The following is a 20,460-nucleotide window of genomic DNA, read 5'->3' on the forward strand; positions in this document are numbered from 1 at the left end:
GTTTTAAACTCGCTGAAATGAATAAGATTTCACTTGAATATAATTTCTTTACCACTGGATGCTTGCAATAAAAAGGATGAATGAAAAAATGCCCTATTATATGAAGCGAATACATGAAAAGAGCGACTGTTTTCCTTGTCAAAGTTCTCGTATAAAGTTCGGGAATTGTCGGACGAGATCGATTCGTCAATCAGCATCGAACGCCTGATTGGTTTTGCAAGTAAGTTGCCTGGTAAAATTGTGTTTGAATTTTGTTTTACCGTACTTCATCACGGTCGCAAAGTATGATCTGAGAAGGTAAAAAGTTGCATGCAATTTTCTCAGGACTTGCTAAACGTTCGATATTGCTTATTGTTTTGTTAAGTTTTGGTGAATACAAAAATTGCTCAGCGTTCAGTTGCTGCGGAAGTTCATCGAGCTAATTTACGTCAAACGACGTGTTGGAGAACAATATCGTGATTTAAAAAACAATAGAGGGGCTATTATGATATGTTTTCTGAAGCCTGCGAATGACTAAAAAACTTTCTTCTGTGTCACACGCACATGTAGGACACACTATGGACGATCGGGAGTTCAAGAGACGGTCGGTTTCAAAACCACTCGCTAACCAAGACGAAGCAAATGACACAGGACATTGCAAAGATAATGGAAACACTCAAGCTTTGCCGTCCGATCGGGCAGTTTGGATAATTTTCTTTTCCTTGCTTGTCGACTTGCTGGCTTTCACGGTTATTCTGCCGCTGTTTCCATCTCTACTAGAGTTTTACGCCAACAACAAGCAGGTAAGCAAATGAAGGACAACTACAGCCTGACAGTCGACGTCTTGGAAACTGGTGATATACAATAAGGGAATATCAGTTTCGTGACTTCAAGCAGCTTTAAATTAGGAGCGAAATCTCAACTTCAGATATTGCCTGGTGTTATCTGTAGTGTCATGTTTTAAAATGGTCTGCTTAGATTTATAGCTGACTCTTTTAACAATACCACTCAGGTTAGTTTAAATGCTTTCTGTATGTATTTAAAGCTTAAATTATATGGATGTCATAATCAGACTATTCACTCCTCTCGTGCTGATCGCTGAAGATGCCTTTACTTCTGCCAGATTGTAAAATCATGTACCACATGTGATATGGGAGAGAAATGGAATGATGGTTTAATAGAGCAACGTATTTTCTTCTTTCTTTAAAAAGTGATTTTATTTGAAAACGTACGCAGCAGCTGTACTTTATAAAAAACAAACACTACTTTTTCCTGTTTGCATTGTGTGAAGCAAACAGTGATAATTTATTCATATGGTGATATATTAAAGTCCTGTCTTTATCTAAGTGGCATCCAAATTAAAATAAAATTACAAATCTTAATGAAGGAATATTTTCTGTAGACTGGGACTGGTTAATAAATTATACATGCAATATTGACATGACAAATTGCATTTAAGGAGGTTGGCAACAGTTTCCAGTACTTTTCCAACAGCTATTCTTTGAAGGAGGAATACTGCCACTGTTTAACAAGTGATGCTACAACAATGGTATCACACAAATGCCCAATTATTAGTAAACAAGTTATGGTCATCCTTTTTATATAACAGGTTACCATAGCAACAATACAACCTATTAAAAACACCCTTAATGTTAAGCGCCTATAATTTAAAAATGAGTTTGGTGACCCCCATTTTTGATTATCAAAATGAGCATGATAAGAGGCAACTTTTTATAATGTTTAATTTAAAAAATTCTGTGGAGAAGGTTAAAAGCCACCTTGAAATTAAGAAAATTCAACTGTGTTTTAACGTCCTGAATTTTTCTCTTCAGGACAAGTTGTACCATTCAATCATGCAGCAAGTTGACACATTCAGGGAGTTGCTGGGAATGCCAGACAATGAACGTTTCAATGTTGTGTTATTTGGAGGTACATGTAGGACTACATACATATATATCGCACGAGATTCCTTAGTCTCAGTAATAATTATAATAGCAAAAAATACACAGCAATGGTTTTTAATTTAAAAAAATACACAGCAATGGTTTTAATATATATAAAAAAAAAATGCACAAGAGTGGGTTTTTGATTAAATTGAAGGTTACAGCTGTACATGCAAAAATTCAGGCGCTTCTGAACAAACCAAAACTGACCTATGATTGGTATTACAGTGAGGGCACTCGAACCATGGACACGGCATTTTTTCATACCTTGTTTGGTGACTACATGTATTCAAATAGGGATCTTCATATTAACAAAAGGATTTATAATAAACTGTTTTTACATAGTAAAAATCCTTTAGTATCTTTTACATTATATCAAGAACCCTCATTCTTTAGTCACCCAAAAAATGCCAGGTGTACCGGTAAATCATGATTTTCGAGTGTCCTTATGCTGTAAAGCAGTAAATGCTTGTGGGGTCATGAATTACAGATGCGTACAGTACAGTACAGTACAGTGTTTTAATACCAGCCTTTCTAGCTATGAGCTCTGAAATAATGTGTGCTGTCAATTGATAAGAAAAGAAAATACCAACTATAATTATTGCTTCAAGAGTTGGGGAGTTTGCAGTGATACTATAGATAAATACAGTATATAAAGAGGAAGTCGGCGGTCGTAATGGCTTTTTGTGCAGGTCCTCTATCAAGATTGAATTGGAATTTGTGACTGCCATCTGGAGCTTTGTTATAACTTTAAAATGTAATTTTCTGGCTGCAGGTTTCATTGGGTCACTGTTTTCCCTTCTCCAGTTCTTATGTTGTCCTTTGATTGGTGCAGTGTCTGATGTATTTGGAAGAAGATTGCCAATGATTGTTTGTATGGTGAGAAAGTCCTTACATGTCTTGAACATAATTAATGGAGCTGTGACATTATTTTAAAATAGATCTGGAACTGTTAGTAGCCTGAACTGTTGATAGTAGCCTGTTAGTAGCCTCAATCTTTCGTTCGTTATTTTGTTCCTCAAATTACATTTTTATAGTCAGACTGGCCTGCAGATAGCTGGTGGTAGTCTAGGCAGGCCAGTCTATTAAGATCTAATTATCAACATTTTTATTAATAAGTATATTATAATAGAAAGAAAATAGAAAAATGGAAAGGTGGGAAAAGAATGAAAAAAAGAAGTCATGGGTCATCATATTAATTACTACAACTGTAGATAATATATGTACCGTACATCATTATTATTTAATTTATTTAATTTTATTGATTTTGTTTATTATCACTATTATTATTATTGTTATTATTATTATTATTATTTACTACTACTAATTCTTCGAGAGCACTTGTATGCAGTATGTAGTATATTTTTAATTCTGAGTTTGAATGAGTTTTTGGTAGTTCTCTCAGAGAGCATGGTATCTCATTCTTGAAAAGGCATTTTTGTATTTAAAGTTTTGAGGGTTTTATGTTTACTTAATAATTCTTGGAGGTAGAAGAGTGTGTGTTGTGAGAATGAACATTGCATGTTTTTGTCAATAAATTACATAAATATATAATGTTAATTGGTTAATTGGTTCTGAAGTAGTGCTAACATCATGCATCAATTCAGATAAAGATTTATAGTATAGAGTTTAAAGACAAAAACTTAGCATTCATAAACAATGCAATGGTATGTTCATTTTTCTTTGCAAAGTACATGAAACATAATGCACGTTTTTTTTCTAACGTTACGATTTTGTGAACCAATTTTATGAACCAGCTTTACTATTGTTGAAATACCTTCCACAAAAGATCTCAAGAAAATACATTTTTTAAAAAAGGCTGTCTTAAAAAATAACCACTTTCATCAGGCACAGGTTGTAGGTTTTTAACTGAACTGACCTGTCCATATTTCAGATGGGAGTGCTGGCTTCTTATGCCGTCTGGGCATACTCGTGGAACTTTACCATCTTTGTCATTGCCAGAATCATTGGTGGATTATCTAAAGGCAACGTCACCATCTCTACAGCTATCATTGCTGATGTTACTTCCACAAAGAACAGGGGGAAAGGAATGGTAACAAAAAAACCTTTCAAATCAAAAGGCTAGCATTTGAATGGCCATACATTAGGGTTTGAACTGCTGCTTAAAGGGCCCTAGTCAGCCACACCTTTTTTTTGTTTCTAACATCGAAGAGTTTGGCTATATTATATTTTATTCAAAGCATGTCCAAACAAAGGAAATCACTGTGAAACTACTAAAGATACATGTAATTAAAACATACATGTACTTTAAGGAACACAACTTATGGTATAGCAATAAGTTTTTGCTTCACCCTGCAATATCAATAATTTCGATGGCATCAAAAATGGCGGAGGCTGACTAGGATTCTTTAAAACAAAACATTTCACAGTCGTTGGCTTGAGACCTGTTTGAAATACACACAGGAAGTTATGACAAGCACTCATGCATTCTAGGCTTCATTGAAAATACAAATACTCAGTCATAAATTATACATAAATTATGGGTATGGGGTCAGAGTTTTTTAATCTTTAATTTACATGTATTAACAGTCAAATTAATTAACTTTAATTTAATTGAACTAGATGATTTTTATGAAGTTCAACATAATTATGCTGTGTGTTCTTTGGTCTCTGTCAACAGGCTCTTGTTGGTATTGCATATTCCTTTGGCTTTATTATTGGGCCTGTGATTGGTGCTGTATTTGCCAAGAGGTCATCACTTGAGAGTGGAAACCCTTACCTCTTACCAGCCTTGTTTGCAATTACTTTGACTGTAGCAGACATCTTGTTTGTGTATACATGTCTTAAGGAGACGTTGCCAAAAGAAAAAAGGGTAATACTTGAAATACAGTGTAAATGCTTATAAATTGAGATTTTAGCTGACTGAGACGAAACTTGACGTACACCTTACATTGTACTGTAGATATGATATATTTATATGTGGTTCTTATTAACTAAGTGGGAGGTATGTACAGGAGTGTCTTGACCGAGATCTTGAGTACTCAGCAAATGCACACAAACAAGGAGAGATTCTCCCATACTGGCCAACCACGTGTGGTTAATGAGATGGTCATAACACTGAGTATAGCCAGACATTAAAACTTCAATTTGCTGAAGACCTAAGACCCAAAAACAAAGACCTGAAAACGAAGACCCGAAAATGAAGACTCCTGTATTTTCTGTATTTAACATAATCGTGTTATCAGTGATTCTCCCATACAAACCTTCAGTGTAGCCAGCTTATACATAAATTTCAATCCTAGCGCTCTACATGTACATGTAATTATTATCGTCGTGTTTGACTAATAAGTTGTGTACATTAAAACTGAAAATTAAAGTCCTAATAATATGCATAGTAAATTATTGTCCTGATTTTGTATTCATTTGTTGAATTGCTCACTTACATGTATGTAGCTATACACAGTCAGTTAATCGTACCAATTTTTTTTCTAATATATACATAATTTTTTTCTTTTAAAAAAGGCAAAGTCTCTACTATCTGAATTTAGAAATGCCAGAATGCTTCTCAACCCTGTGTCGCTCCTCAAGTTTGATGCAGTGGAGATCAGATCCAGTAAAGAAGGTAAGTGTACGAATGTAATGACAAATAGTAGTTTTGAGTTTGGATAAGATTCATTAACTCTCTATTATTAATTTTTAAGTTCCGGTATATTGGTGAGAACTTTAGAGAGCGAGACTCTCACTGGTACTCACCTAGGATAAAAAGGCTGGAAGCAATCTGCATATAAGACTTCATCCAGATAACATCAATGGGATAGTAAAATTTTAATTCTTGAAGGATGGATATGCCTGCAGTCAAAAGCCACGCAACAGGAGAACAGTAAAACAGCTGATTACAGAAAGAACAACTTTGTGCCAGAACAATAGAACAAATTATGGAGAATTAGAATGCACCACTCAAAGCTCAGTTTCATAATGGTGCTGCATAACCTGGCCTGTAAGCCTGATCAACTCCAATAATTAGCAATCTTGATATCTTGAATGAGGTGGCTGTGATTTGTTGTATTTTCTAGATCTAAATACAGTTCGTGGCCTTGGCTTGGTGTATTTTCTATTTCTATTTTTCTTCTCTGGACTTGAGTTTACACTAACATTTTTGACGCACAAGAACTTCAAGTATTCAAGGTATGTGTGTACCAAAAGTAAGTGAAGTATTTACTGAAAATTACACAGTGGAACTTTGTTTTACATTGGTCATGACTGTGCCTTGTAGAGGCCACATGGCATGTCTGCAAGCTTTGTAATATGGTATTCATGAATGTATTTATTTTTTTAGCATGCAGCAAGGAATGATGTTTTTCTTCATAGGAATCACCATGGCCATTGTGCAAGGTATTATTGAATTATTCCATAGGGTTATAAGAACTCTGCAGATGGCAATTAGGCAAAATATTCCAGTTATATGTAATGATGGCGTGAGCCAAGAGAATATACATTTTCAATTGATGATCAAAGTATACAAGTTCCTTCCCTTTTTCATCGTGGTGTCTTCTAAAAGAAATAGAAAACATGTTTTCTGTGTTTCCATCGAGTTATAGATAAGAAACACTTGTGAAAGTTTGGGAGAACTCAAAAAGCTGTGGAATATTACACTTGCCTAGTGGCGGATCCAGACTTTTAGCTAAAGGCAGGGGGGGGGGGGGGTGCGGTTTTGTTTTACTTGCCCTGCCGGCTTTTCTTCCTTCAGTCATTTCTCCTTTTTTCACCCAAAATAAGGGGGGCCGGGCCCAGGCCCCTCCCCTAGATCCACCACTATGTCTTGTACATGTTCCCACAGCATTTCTCATTCTCCCAAACTTCCACTTGCGTTTCTACATTTATAGCTCAATAGAAACATGGTACACTTTTTCTATTTCTTAAATAAAATTCAGCCACAGCTTAAATATTTTGCTAACTGCTGTTAAAGTATGATGTATGTTAATTAATGTCTCAGTAACAGCATAAGATGTGATATTCAAATTACTCAGAAAACACAGGAGTGTATTGCGTTATACAATGTATAATTATTTCAAAGTGAACATTTGTGACACAATATTGTACTTGCTACTACAGTATGAAAAAGGAAATTTTTGTCAAACCAACATATAGACATAAACACTCAGCTACATGTGTCTGAGCCATGGTTCTTGAGGACAGGTATCAGAGCATATTTCCTTGCTTAAATTGATTATAAACTCATCAAGTTCTTTGTTGACTTTTCTTGTTTTATCCTTGTTAGGTGGTTATGTCCGTAGACAAGCTCCAGGAACAGAAAAGAAGACAGCTCTTAAGGTAGAACTGGATGCCAATCACATTTCAGTTCACAAATGTTTTCTTTTACACTAGCCAGAGTGCATTAAATTGATCAGGAATGATCAATGTTAATGAGGCAGCATCTTTTGTCATTTATGCTGTAGAAGTTATGTAACTGTTGATTTTGACTGGCAGAAAAAGCACAGGGAATGTTAACTTAGACATTTTAGTATTTAGGATTGACAGACAAATGTCATTCAGTATCAACAGATTTGCTTGCTTTGAAAACCACTGCTCTGCATTTTCCTGACAATGTTTGTGAACATCCTTCTTCTCTCCTCCCTCTCTTCTTCCCTAACCCTCCCTCTCCCTCTCTCCTCTCCCTCCTCTCCTGACCCTTCCTCCCTCCTCCTCCCTCCCTCTCTCCTTCCCTAACCCTCTCTTCCTTTCTCCTCTTTCCCTCCCTCTCTGAACCACCCTCCCTCCTTCCCTTAACCTCCCTTCCTCCCTCCTCCTCCCTCCCTCTCTCCTTCCCTCCACCCTCCTTCCCTAACCCTCTCTTCCTTTTTCCTCTTTCCCTCCCTCTCTGAACCACCCTCCCTCCTTCCCTTGACCTCCCTTCCTCCCTCCTCCTCCCTCCTCCTCCCTCCCTGTCTCCTTCCCTCCACCCTCCTTCCCTAACCTTCTCTTCCTTTTTCCTCTTTCCCTCCCTCTCTGAACCACCCTCCCTCCTTCCCTTGACCTCCCTTCCTCCCTCCTCCTCCCTCCCTCCCTCCTTCCCTCCACCCTCCTTCCCTAACCCTCTCTTCCTCTCTCCTCTTTCCCTCCCTCTCTGAACCACCCTCCCTCCTTCCCTTAACCTCCCTTCCTCCCTCCTCCTCCCTCCCTCCCTCCTTCCCTCCACCCTCCTTCCCTAACCCTCTCTTCCTCTCTCCTCTTTCCCTCCCTCTCTGAACCACCCTCCCTCCTTCCCTTAACCTCCCTTCCTCCCTCCTCTTCCCTCCCTCTCTCCTTCCCTCCACCCTCCTTCCCTAACCCTCTCTTCCTTTTTCCTCTTTCCCTCCCTCTCTGAACCACCCTCCCTCCTTCCCTTAACCTCCCTTCCTCCCTCCTCCTCCCTCCCTCCCTCCTTCCCTCCACCCTCCTTCCCTAACCCTCTCTTCCTCTCTCCTCTTTCCCTCCCTCTCTGAACCACCCTCCCTCCTTCCCTTAACCTCCCTTCCTCCCTCCTCTTCCCTCCCTCTCTCCTTCCCTCCACCCTCCTTCCCTAACCCTCTCTTCCTTTTTCCTCTTTCCCTCCCTCTCTGAACCACCCTCCCTCCTTCCCTTAACCTCCCTTCCTCCCTCCTCCTCCCTCCCTCTCTCCTTCCCTCCACCGTCCTTCCCTAACCCTCTCTTCCTTTTTCCTCTTTCCCTCCCTCTCTGAACCACCCTCCCTCCTTCCCTTAACCTCCCTTCCTCCCTCCTCCTCCCTCCCTCTCTCCTTCCCTCCACCCTCCTTCCCTAACCCTCTCTTCCTTTTTCCTCTTTCCCTCCCTCTCTGAACCACCCTCCCTCCTTCCCTTGACCTCCCTTCCTCCCTCCTCCTCCCTCCCTGTCTCCTTCCCTCCACCCTCCTTCCCTAACCTTCTCTTCCTTTTTCCTCTTTCCCTCCCTCTCTGAACCACCCTCCCTCCTTCCCTTAACCTCCCTTCCTCCCTCCTCCTCCCTCCCTGTCTCCTTCCCTCCACCCTCCTTCCCTAACCCTCTCTTCCTTTTTCCTCTTTCCCTCCCTCTCTGAACCACCCTCCCTCCTTCCCTTGACCTCCCTTCCTCCCTCCTCCTCCCTCCCTGTCTCCTTCCCTCCACCCTCCTTCCCTAACCCTCTCTTCCTTTTTCCTCTTTCCCTCCCTCTCTGAACCACCCTCCCTCCTTCCCTTGACCTCCCTTCCTCCCTCCTCCTCCCTCCCTGTCTCCTTCCCTCCACCCTCCTTCCCTAACCTTCTCTTCCTTTTTCCTCTTTCCCTCCCTCTCTGAACCACCCTCCCTCCTTCCCTTAACCTCCCTTCCTCCCTCCTCCTCCCTCCCTGTCTCCTTCCCTCCACCCTCCTTCTCTAACCCTCTCTTCCTTTTTCCTCTTTCCCTCCCTCTCTGAACCACCCTCCCTCCTTCCCTTGACCTCCCTTCCTCCCTCCTCCTCCCTCCCTGTCTCCTTCCCTCCACCCTCCTTCCCTAACCCTCTCTTCCTTTTTCCTCTTTCCCTCCCTCTCTGAACCACCCTCCCTCCTTCCCTTGACCTCCCTTCCTCCCTCCTCCTCCCTCCCTGTCTCCTTCCCTCCACCCTCCTTCCCTAACCTTCTCTTCCTTTTTCCTCTTTCCCTCCCTCTCTGAACCACCCTCCCTCCTTCCCTTAACCTCCCTTCTTCCCTCCTCTTCCCTCCCTCTCTCCTTCCCTCCACCCTCCTTCCCTAACCCTCTCTTCCTTTTTCCTCTTTCCCTCCCTCTCTGAACCACCCTCCCTCCTTCCCTTGACCTCCCTTCCTCCCTCCTCCTCCCTCCTCCTCCCTCCCTGTCTCCTTCCCTCCACCCTCCTTCCCTAACCCTCTCTTCCTTTTTCCTCTTTCCCTCCCTCTCTGAACCACCCTCCCTCCTTCCCTTAACCTCCCTTCCTCCCTCCTCCTCCCTCCCTGTCTCCTTCCCTCCACCCTCCTTCCCTAACCCTCTCTTCCTTTTTCCTCTTTCCCTCCCTCTCTGAACCACCCTCCCTCCTTCCCTTGACCTCCCTTCCTCCCTCCTCCTCCCTCCCTGTCTCCTTCCCTCCACCCTCCTTCCCTAACCTTCTCTTCCTTTTTCCTCTTTCCCTCCCTCTCTGAACCACCCTCCCTCCTTCCCTTAACCTCCCTTCCTCCCTCCTCCTCCCTCCCTGTCTCCTTCCCTCCACCCTCCTTCTCTAACCCTCTCTTCCTTTTTCCTCTTTCCCTCCCTCTCTGAACCACCCTCCCTCCTTCCCTTGACCTCCCTTCCTCCCTCCTCCTCCCTCCCTGTCTCCTTCCCTCCACCCTCCTTCCCTAACCCTCTCTTCCTTTTTCCTCTTTCCCTCCCTCTCTGAACCACCCTCCCTCCTTCCCTTGACCTCCCTTCCTCCCTCCTCCTCCCTCCCTGTCTCCTTCCCTCCACCCTCCTTCCCTAACCTTCTCTTCCTTTTTCCTCTTTCCCTCCCTCTCTGAACCACCCTCCCTCCTTCCCTTAACCTCCCTTCTTCCCTCCTCTTCCCTCCCTCTCTCCTTCCCTCCACCCTCCTTCCCTAACCCTCTCTTCCTTTTTCCTCTTTCCCTCCCTCTCTGAACCACCCTCCCTCCTTCCCTTGACCTCCCTTCCTCCCTCCTCCTCCCTCCCTGTCTCCTTCCCTCCACCCTCCTTCCCTAACCCTCTCTTCCTTTTTCCTCTTTCCCTCCCTCTCTGAACCACCCTCCCTCCTTCCCTTGACCTCCCTTCCTCCCTCCTCCTCCCTCCCTGTCTCCTTCCCTCCACCCTCCTTCCCTAACCTTCTCTTCCTTTTTCCTCTTTCCCTCCCTCTCTGAACCACCCTCCCTCCTTCCCTTAACCTCCCTTCTTCCCTCCTCTTCCCTCCCTCTCTCCTTCCCTCCACCCTCCTTCCCTAACCCTCTCTTCCTTTTTCCTCTTTCCCTCCCTCTCTGAACCACCCTCCCTCCTTCCCTTGACCTCCCTTCCTCCCTCCTCCTCCCTCCTCCTCCCTCCCTGTCTCCTTCCCTCCACCCTCCTTCCCTAACCCTCTCTTCCTTTTTCCTCTTTCCCTCCCTCTCTGAACCACCCTCCCTCCTTCCCTTAACCTCCCTTCCTCCCTCCTCCTCCCTCCCTGTCTCCTTCCCTCCACCCTCCTTCCCTAACCCTCTCTTCCTTTTTCCTCTTTCCCTCCCTCTCTGAACCACCCTCCCTCCCTCCTCCTCCCTCCCTGTCTCCTTCCCTCCACCCTCCTTCCCTAACCCTCTCTACCTTTTTCCTCTTTCCCTCCCTCTCTGAACCACCCTCCCTCCTTCCCTTGACCTCCCTTCCTCCCTCCTCCTCCCTCCCTGTCTCCTTCCCTCCACCCTCCTTCCCTAACCCTCTCTTCCTTTTTCCTCTTTCCCTCCCTCTCTGAACCACCCTCCCTCCTTCCCTTAACCTCCCTTCCTCCCTCCTCCTCCCTCCCTCTCTCCTTCCCTCCACCCTCCTTCCCTAACCCTCTCTTCCTTTTTCCTCTTTCCCTCCCTCTCTGAACCACCCTCCCTCCTTCCCTTAACCTCCCTTCCTCCCTCCTCCTCCCTCCCTCTCTCCTTCCCTCCACCCTCCTTCCCTAACCCTCTCTTCCTTTTTCCTCTTTCCCTCCCTCTCTGAACCACCCTCCCTCCTTCCCTTAACCTCCCTTCCTCCCTCCTCCTCCCTCCCTGTCTCCTTCCCTCCACCCTCCTTCCCTAACCCTCTCTTCCTTTTTCCTCTTTCCCTCCCTCTCTGAACCACCCTCCCTCCTTCCCTTGACCTCCCTTCCTCCCTCCTCCTCCCTCCTCCTCCCTCCCTGTCTCCTTCCCTAACCCTCTCTTCCTTTTTCCTCTTTCCCTCCCTCTCTGAACCACCCTCCCTCCTTCCCTTAACCTCCCTTCCTCCCTCCTCCTCCCTCCCTCTCTCCTTCCCTCCACCCTCCTTCCCTAACCCTCTCTTCCTTTTTCCTCTTTCCCTCCCTCTCTGAACCACCCTCCCTCCTTCCCTTAACCTCCCTTCATCCCTCCTCCTCCCTCCCTGTCTCCTTCCCTCCACCCTCCTTCCCTAACCCTCTCTTCCTCTCTCCTCTTTCCCTCCCTCTCTGAACCACCCTCCCTCCTTCCCTTAACCTTCCTTCATCCCTCCTCCCTCTCTCCCTGACCCTCCCTCCCTCTCTCCTCTCTCCCACCTTCTCCGAACCTCCCTCCTTCCTCCCACCCTTACACCTTCACTCTTAACTTCGCTTCCATCCTATCTCTTATTCTTTCTTCCTTCCTTCCATTTTTCTTTCTTTTTCTCATTCTTCCTTTTTTCATTAACATCCTGCAGGGTATGGCAGCGATAATGCCAGCAATGGTTATTGTAGGCCTGGCAAAGACTATCCCCACTCTTTACATGGGGCTAACATTGTTCTCCTTTGGTAAGTCCTTTTTTCAATGATACTTAATTCTTTGAGAGCAGATGATTTTATTCTTCAGTCTTCTCATTATGTACAAGTAGATAATCTTGAGGTATTTTATTTATGCCATGCAACCACAGTTGAATGCACTGGCTTAGTGCTGAAAATGTGATCCCAGACGGTATGCAATTGGCAAAGTTTTGTTGATGCCTTTACTGGGGAAAAAAGCTGGCTTTACAGGGCTTGTCTGTTATACAGCCACAAGGACTTGTAATACTGTAAGTTTCACCAGGCTCTGGTCCCTTCCCTCCCAGGAGAAATTTAAAAGAAATTGATAACAAAATTTACCCCAACGACGAGTTTCACTGTAACTGTAAATTAAAGTATCTTTTGGTTAACTTTTCCTTTTTAGGATCAGCAACAGTAGTACCTTGTCTGACAACTATGATCTCTCATCACGGTAAGACGAATGATTGAATAGCTTCTTTATTTCAGTCTTAAGATTAATAGAGCACTAAAAATACTAAAATATGGGGACACTGTAAAATACATTTAAACACTCAAAATCTAATTGGCTTTTCCTAACCTCTCTAATCACCGTAATGAGACAGGCAAAGTTAGCTCACTAGTCTGCGCCAAGCACTCTGAGTTGGAATTCTTGCATTGATCAGTGTGTTGTGTTCTTGGACAAGACACTTAACTGTCGCGGTGCCTCTCCCCTGTCAGGTGTATAAATAGATAGCAGTGAATTTATGCCAGGGAACCCTGCAATGGGCTTGCATCTCATCCAGGAGGTTGGGGGTGGAATTACAGTACTCCTGGTCACTTCATGTTCAGAAACTGGAGATATGCACAGGCCACTACAAGGCTCAAGGGCAGCCTATCAAGTGCCTTGATTGCACTGACCAAAATGTTTGTCTCGCAGAAATCATGAAAATTATTAATGGTCGTGCTCTAGGTGATAGAACTGACAAAAGTAAATCTTCTGTTCTGTTCTAACACAAACAGTTTATGACAATGTTTGTTGTTGTGGTTGGCTTTTTCAGAGTGGAGAGGAGTGAAGGGTTGTGATACCAAACGTTTTGTTGTTATTTATATTTTAGTGTAATTTAACACTTGCTTACTTAGGAAATGCTGATCAGAAGGGGAAAGTCATGGGAATTTTCAGATCCCTTGGGGCCTTGGCACGAGCGATTGGTCCTGTCGTGAGCTGTACAGGTGAGCGGTCCATTCTGATTGGCAGTCCAGTTGGACTGCACGCGAAGTCACTATGCCACCTTATTTTATACATTAACTAGAAACACTACGTGTTCCCCTCAAAAACAACATAAAGATGACGACGGAAAAGCCGAATGACATCTTGTGAAAAAAGACTGTAGATTTTACCTTTGAAAAACCCAATCATTGTCAGGATCTGTTGAGAACGCCTGTGGCTGTTAAAACTTGCTCAGGCTAATGATGTATAGCAGCGTTCAATTCTAAATGGGAATACGAAAAATTGGCTGCCGTCGATCGCGTTCCCTAGACTACGCAAACTTAGTCATTTGCCCAGAGTGGCTCCACGTGTACGCACATGTACAGCCATTGTTGTTCTCATTATACACTCTTGTGTTTGGTGCGTTCACTTCCTGAATGCGTCCGTCCATGTATTCGTCTTTTTTTGTCGCCTCGCCTGTTTATTGATTACTGTTTTTTACTTGTTTGTTTGTTTGCTTGTTTATTTATTTTTTTTCTATCTTTATTTAGTGAACGCATAATTCATTCATACTCTATTTGTGTCCCTCAGTCTACTGGTGTGTAGGGCCCTTCTGGTGTTACTTTGTTGGCGCTCTCCTATTCATGCTCCCCATGAGGATCTTGGTAAAGTTACCAGCTTAACAAGAGTCAAGCAAGATAGTTTTCATTTTTCAAGAAACAGATCAAGATACGTTGTGTTGGTCTGGAGTCAGTCTTTATGACGCAAGCTGGAATAGCTCGTAATTAGTAATTCCTAAACAGTTATTTGGCCCCGAGGACTACATAAATAATTTCTTACCTCATTGCAGCTAAATTTTGCAAGAACTAGGTGACACTTTCATTGCTTGCTATCGTCGAAGTTGCACAAATCGATGTAAAAAGTTGTAAAACACAAAACTAAGAAAGAAATGGGAAGGTGGTCAACTCGTGTCACGCAATATATTTTTTACATGTGACTGTTGTAATATGCTTCTTCTTAAGCAATAGGTATTGAAGCGGGCAATACTCGTATGTACAATAATTGTGGCAATAAAAGCTTCATACTTAGATGTCGTTTTTATTTTATTTATTTATTTATTTTTTTCATTTTAGTAGTTGGCATTGTGAGAACGAAATGTTAAAATGCGGACAAGAAAACAAAAATAAATGAGAATATATGAAAGATCGTATATTTGAACTGCGGAATCTTGCGATGACGAACTACAAAATAACACAAAACAATACAATGCAATGTAATGCAATAGAAATTTATTGTGTAATACTCTTAGCTATATGTGAGGTGTGACATCACAGGAAAGATTCGATGACACAAGAGTATTCCAGAGACAATCAAATTAAAAGTGATATTATAATTATGATATGCTTAAAATTATGATATTTTAAAATTTCTATATATAAGCAAGAATCATGAAATACAATCTAAAATAATCACACGTTGTGCTAAAAGGTAAAAACAATAGTCATATGTACAATCAAGCTGACGCTAGCAATGCCTGCGCAATTGACTTATTAAGACTTTCTTGCTTAAAAGAGCTTTTTGATAATTCTTTTTTTAATTTTGTCCCTTATCCAATGATTTATTTTAAAGTAATGTCATTTTATCTTACACGTTTACATTTGTTAATGAATCACAGGTTCTAAGTAATTTACATTCGCAACTGAACAGTATATCTGCGCCTAGCAAAGTGTAAATTGTTATTATTCCTTATTTTGAACAAGTAGAAACTTTTTCCATCCTCTTAGAAAACCAATCAGTCGATTGGCTCGCTAGGGGAGATAAACACGTGAAAGGGGCGTGGAAGTTTGTCGAAAGAAAATTGAATGTTAAAGCCCCTAAACACCTCGGGTGTGGCTTAAGCTATATTTTACCCCTTAAAGATGCAACTTCTAAAAAAGGCAAATCAGAACTTTAATGACTTTCGTGACAATTTCATTCAAGGCTTTCTTCTGTGAAGAGGTTTAAGTACTTCCATGCCCGGTCGATTTAAAACACTTACACAATAAGACGAAATTCAGAATTCAATGATTGCTGAGAAAATTGACCCAAGTATTGAAAAAAGTTCGCAAGTAAATTCTCTAAAAGAGACAACATAAAACATCCCCGCCTCTTTGACATGAGGACCCCTCCGTCCGTCCCATCGAACTGAGAAACTTTGCATCAATATTAGGTAACAAAGTCGCTCGACAGAGCTAGCCTTCTTAAGAGATATGCGTGATTAATTTCGATAACAACATTAAGAAAAATTCGTTTGCAACCACGGCAAAAAAAAAAACGTTCGTTTCTCTACTGCTTCTGTGAAAAAAGAAAAACCAGTTGTACTTGTATTAGACAATGGCAACGAAAGAAAAGCAAAGCAAACTTGTCTTTTCTATTTCCAATGTCCTTGCAGAAGTTTCTTAGTTCATTTCTTGATGTTTAAGTTCTATGGAGTACTCCACTGACGAAGTCTTTCCTTCCTATAACAACAAAAAACAACAATTTGAAGATATTATCTTAAAGTCTCCTAACCATTGTATAACATTAGTTTCTCTTTAGCAGAGAATAAAGCCTGAAAAAAAAAAAGTAGAAACAAAAGTCAAGCTTGAACGGGACTCAAAACTATGACCGCTACTATATCGGTGCAGTGCTTTACCAACTGAGTTATCAAGTCAACTGTGAGCTGATCGATTATTTGTGTGTTCATTGTCGTAATATATTCGCAGATGATGAATACAGTTTGTTTCTTGAACTGAAGGTATACGCGCCCTATCATCTCTTAAACGTAAGTACCAAATGTTAGGTAGATAAATCACAAGAATAAGGGATCTGATTGCCTTACAAGAAAGTTTTTTGTTAAAAGAAAACATTTTCTCAGTAATTGGAATTGAAAATATGTTGATACACTGTAGCTGCTTTACATACAACACAGCTAGATTTTGCCCTTTTAAACACAAAAGCAGAAACTGAAAGTAGCGTTCTTTTAAGTAATATTGGTAACCAACGAAGCACATTCCTAAAATCTGTTCTTCGCTAGTGGAAACATACCTTTATTTTTCAACGCAAATGTGACGTCATCTCCAATCAGCATGAACGGTGCCCAGCTGGAAACCTTGGTAAAGCCGTGATCTCTCAACCACTTCATGGCCGCGTGAAGAGATACACTGGCACTTTCTCCACGAACAAGGTGCTCGTAAAAGCGACTCATCAACTTCTTTGTTGTGCTGTCGTCTAGAGCCCACAGTGCCACCAACACTGAGCGTGCACCGGCTCCTAGAAACGCGCGAGCGATTCCAACAACACCCTCGGCTCTAATTTGTCCACGGCCACTGTGACAACAGCTTAGTACCACCAGTTTAGCTCGCACTTTCACTTTTGAAATGTCGGACACTTTCAAAAGGTAGTCGTCTTCTAGTGGAACCCCGGTGGTGGAACGTGGAGGAGAAAGAGCAATTTCTCCTCTTTCAGCATTACCATGTGCAGCAATATGTATCAGACTCACTGAATTTAGCTTCTCAAGTACCGCTTGCTTGGTTGCGTCCTGTCCTAACAAAGGCCAAACGCCCAGCCGTCGTGCGATCATCTCTGCTTCCTTTCTTGCACCAGGCAAAGGTACGAACTTTTTATTGACTTCTTCTCTGTAAATCACCACACCAACATGAGGATCACCCACTACCAGAGCACCAGTCTCACAGTGATAGTCTGCAGGACTGTCCTGAATGAGCTTCAGAGTCGACAAAGAAGGAACCACGCGGATTCTGAAACGCTCCGATAAATATTTCCCACTTCCATTGAGTAAAGCTGGAAATGGAACACGGTACAGGTTGCGATCAGGAACAATGATGATTTCGGGTTGCTCAAGTAAGTCGGATACAGGATTGACGAGCAGTTCGTAGAACAAAGTTAGACTCGGTTCGGGATCATCCGTATTCCCAGGCTTATCTTGGCGCAAAGTTGTGAGGTTCTCTTCTTGACAAGATTCAGGATTTGTTTCAATGTCATTGCCATTCAAGGAGCGATCTTCGCACACCTCCTCGGGTAAATTGCCAAAGTCTTGGAAGCTTTCAGCCATGATAGCAAAAAATTCATCCAAATCTTCAGCAACCTTTGTTAATCTTGTGTAAAGAGTCTTTTTATCCACATCAAGTTTTCGGAACTGAATGACTCCGCTTGTCTTGAGAATCCACAAAAACACTGTTTGTTCAAAATAAGAAATGTACAGACAAGTAGAGCTACTTTCTTTCTTCATGACATTTTCAACAACAACCCATGATTGCGGGTCAGCTGATATACGATTTTCAACAGAGTACTGAGTTGCCATCAAGTCCGCTAAGGCTCTAGCTCGTCCAAGCTCTGCAACATAAAGAGCATCCTTAGGATTTCCAGCGAGACGAAACAATTCAGTGAGCAGCTGATAGGGAAAAACATGCTTGACTGCAAAGCATATCTTAATTTGATCGCTGCCTTGAAGAAGACCTCGCATTTTTTCGGATTTTTCAATACTTCGTAACAAAAAGGAATGAGCTTCCTGAAAATTGTGTTGTCCTAACTTCGTCAGTGAAAGATGACAATAGCAAGAAAACTCAATTTCAGCTTCTCCAATATTTTCACTCATGGAGAGTGCCTTGTCAAGATATTCCTCGGCCATGTCATGTTCACCGCCAGATTGAAACACTTTCCCAAGGCTGAGGTAGCTTGATGCTTCTAATCTTCTGTTACCAATTTCAACTGCAATCGCAAGTCCTTTCTCGAAGCAGGCTTTAGCTTTATCTTTATCACCAAGGGATTCATGAAAATTGCCTTCTGTTAAGTGATATTGTGCTTGTCCTTTTTTATCACCAATTTTCATGATGATCTCAAGCGCATTATCACAAGATAATTTACTCTGCCTATAGTCTCTAAGATTAAGAAACACACTTGCCAGGGATAGGTAGGTGCGTGCTTGGTCTGTCTGGTTACCAATTTCCCTACTGATCGCAAGTGCTTTTTCATAATATTCTTTAGCCTTGACATATTCACCGAGAGAACGAAACACATTTCCTAAGTTTCCATACAATGATCCTTCATTCGCTCTGTCACCAATTTCCATGCTGATCGCAAGTGCTTTTTCATAATATTCTTTAGCCTTGACATATTCACCGAGACAGTGAAACACAGTTCCTAAGTTTCCATACCCTGTTCCATCTCCTTCTCTGTCACCAATTTCCATGCTGATCGCAAGTGCTTTTTCATAATATTCTTTAGCCTTGACATACTCACCGAGAGAACGAAACACAGTTCCTAAGTTTCCATACCCTGTTCCATCTCCTTCTCTGTCACCAATTTCCATGCTGATCGCAAGTGCTTTTTCATAATATTCTTTAGCCTTGACATATTCACCGAGAGAAAAAAACACATTTCCTAAGTTTCCATACCATGATCCTTCATTCGCTCTGTCACCAATTTCCATGCTGATCGCAAGTGCTTTTTCATAATATTCTTTAGCCTTGACATATTCACCGAGACAGTGAAACACAGTTCCTAAGTTTCCATACCATGATCCTTCATTCGCTCTGTCACCAATTTCCATGCTGATCGCAAGTGCTTTTTCATAATATTCTTTAACCTTGACATATTCACCGAGACAGTGAAACACAGTTCCTAAGTTTCCATACCCTGTTCCTTCATTCGCTCTGTCACCAATTTCCATGCTGATCGCAAGTGCTTTTTCATAATATTCTTTAGCCTTGACATATTCACCGAGATGACAAAACACAGTTCCTAAGTTTCCATACCATGTTTCTTCTTTCGCTCTGTCACCAATTTCCATGCTGATCGCAAGTGCTTTTTCATAATATTCTTTAGCCTTGACATATTCAGCAAGAGAAAGAAACACAGTTCCTAGGTTTCCATACCATGGTCCTTCTCCTTCTCTGTCACCAATTTCCATGCTGATCGCAAGTGCTTTTTCATAATATTCTTTAGCCTTGACATACTCACCGAGAGAACGAAACACATTTCCTAAGTTTCCATACCATGCTCCTTCTCCTTCTCTGTCACCAATTTCCATGCTGATCGCAAGTGCTTTTTCATAATATTCTTTAGCCTTGACATATTTACCGAGAGAAATGAACACATTTCCTAAGTTTCCATACCATGTTGCTTCTCCTTCTCTGTCACCAATTTCCATGCTGATCGCAAGTGCTTTTTTATAATATTCTTTAGCCTTGACATATTTACCGAGAGAAATGAACACATTTCCTAAGTTTCCATACCATGATCCTTCATTCGCTCTGTCACCAATTTCCATGCTGATCGCAAGTGATTTTCCATAATATTCTTTAGCCTTGACATATTCACCGAGATGACGAAACACATTTCCTAAGTTTCCATACCATGTTCCTTCTTTCGCTCTGTCACCAATTTCCATGCTGATCGCTAGTGCTTTTTCATAATATTCTTTAGCCTTGACATATTCACAGAGAGAACCAAACACAATTCCTAAGTTTCCATACCATGTTCCTTCATTCGCTCTGTCACCAATTTCCATGCTGATCGCTAGTGCTTTTTCATAATATTCTTTAGCCTTGACATAGTCACCGAGAGAACGAAACACCTTTCCTAGGTTTCCATAGCATGCTTCTTCTCCTTCTCTGTCACCAATTTCCATGCTGATCGTAAGTGCTTTTTCATAATATTCTTTAGCCTTGACATATTTACCGAGAGAAATGAACACAGTTCCTAGGCCTCCACAAGCCACTCCTTTTCCTCCCCTGTTACCAGTTTTTTGCATCATAGTGACCGCTCTCTCATAAAGTTCTTTTGCCTCAGCATACATAAATTGATTCTGATATATCTGTGCCAGGTTTAAGCTAAGCATACCTTCTTGGACAGTATCACCACACTCGCAGAGAATTATGAGAAGTTTCCAGCCGCACGCTATTGCATTTGAGTGATCG

At 42.1% G+C, this 20,460-nt stretch overlaps 2 protein-coding genes across 4 annotated transcripts; one reads left to right on the forward strand and one right to left on the reverse strand.

Moving 5' to 3' along the window:
* Positions 1-109: 109 nt before the first annotated feature.
* LOC149117682 (solute carrier family 75 member 1-like) lies at positions 110-14,594 on the forward strand. Of its 3 annotated transcripts, none has more exons than XM_089284413.1 (14): positions 110-220; positions 550-782; positions 1,812-1,908; positions 2,698-2,801; positions 3,817-3,975; positions 4,564-4,755; positions 5,406-5,505; positions 5,957-6,068; positions 6,220-6,275; positions 7,162-7,214; positions 12,240-12,330; positions 12,722-12,769; positions 13,438-13,527; positions 14,096-14,594. In XM_089284413.1, the coding sequence occupies exons 2-14, from the start codon at positions 558-560 to the stop codon at positions 14,185-14,187; spliced, it is 1,419 nt and encodes a 472-aa protein (XP_089140539.1). In that variant the 5' UTR covers positions 110-220; positions 550-557; the 3' UTR covers positions 14,188-14,594. The 3 variants fall into 3 exon arrangements, with proteins under 3 accessions (XP_089140539.1, XP_089140533.1, XP_089140531.1); XM_089284407.1 differs by having other exon boundaries at positions 217-297; XM_089284405.1 differs by lacking the exon at positions 110-220 and having other exon boundaries at positions 315-782.
* Positions 14,595-16,077: 1,483 nt separating this feature from the next.
* LOC149117683 (uncharacterized) lies at positions 16,078-20,348 on the reverse strand. The gene is made up of 2 exons (XM_089274440.1): positions 16,571-20,348; positions 16,078-16,094 (listed from the first exon to the last, which is right to left on the reverse strand). The coding sequence occupies exons 1-2, from the start codon at positions 20,337-20,339 to the stop codon at positions 16,078-16,080; spliced, it is 3,786 nt and encodes a 1,261-aa protein (XP_089130566.1). The 5' UTR covers positions 20,340-20,348.
* Positions 20,349-20,460: the final 112 nt, after the last annotated feature.

Source organism: Orbicella faveolata, unplaced genomic scaffold (genome assembly GCF_042242905.1).
Source record: "Orbicella faveolata isolate gen_17 unplaced genomic scaffold, um_ofav_v1 contig_1, whole genome shotgun sequence".
NCBI lineage: Eukaryota > Metazoa > Cnidaria > Anthozoa > Scleractinia > Merulinidae > Orbicella > Orbicella faveolata.

What these genes read in the sequence shown, in the direction of transcription:
- LOC149117683 (XM_089274440.1), bottom strand. Translation starts at nt 20,339, where the DNA reads ATGTATGCTGAGGCAAAAGAACTTTATGAGAGAGCGGTCACTATGATG.
- LOC149117682 (XM_089284405.1), top strand. Translation starts at nt 510, where the DNA reads ATGACTAAAAAACTTTCTTCTGTGTCACACGCACATGTAGGACACACT. An exon ending in CAATGTTGTGTTATTTGGAG is followed by an intron (nt 1,909 to 2,697) that starts GTACATGTAGGA and finishes TTCTGGCTGCAG; the next exon opens with GTTTCATTGGGTCACTGTTT. An exon ending in AAAAGAAGACAGCTCTTAAG is followed by an intron (nt 7,215 to 12,239) that starts GTAGAACTGGAT and finishes AACATCCTGCAG; the next exon opens with GGTATGGCAGCGATAATGCC.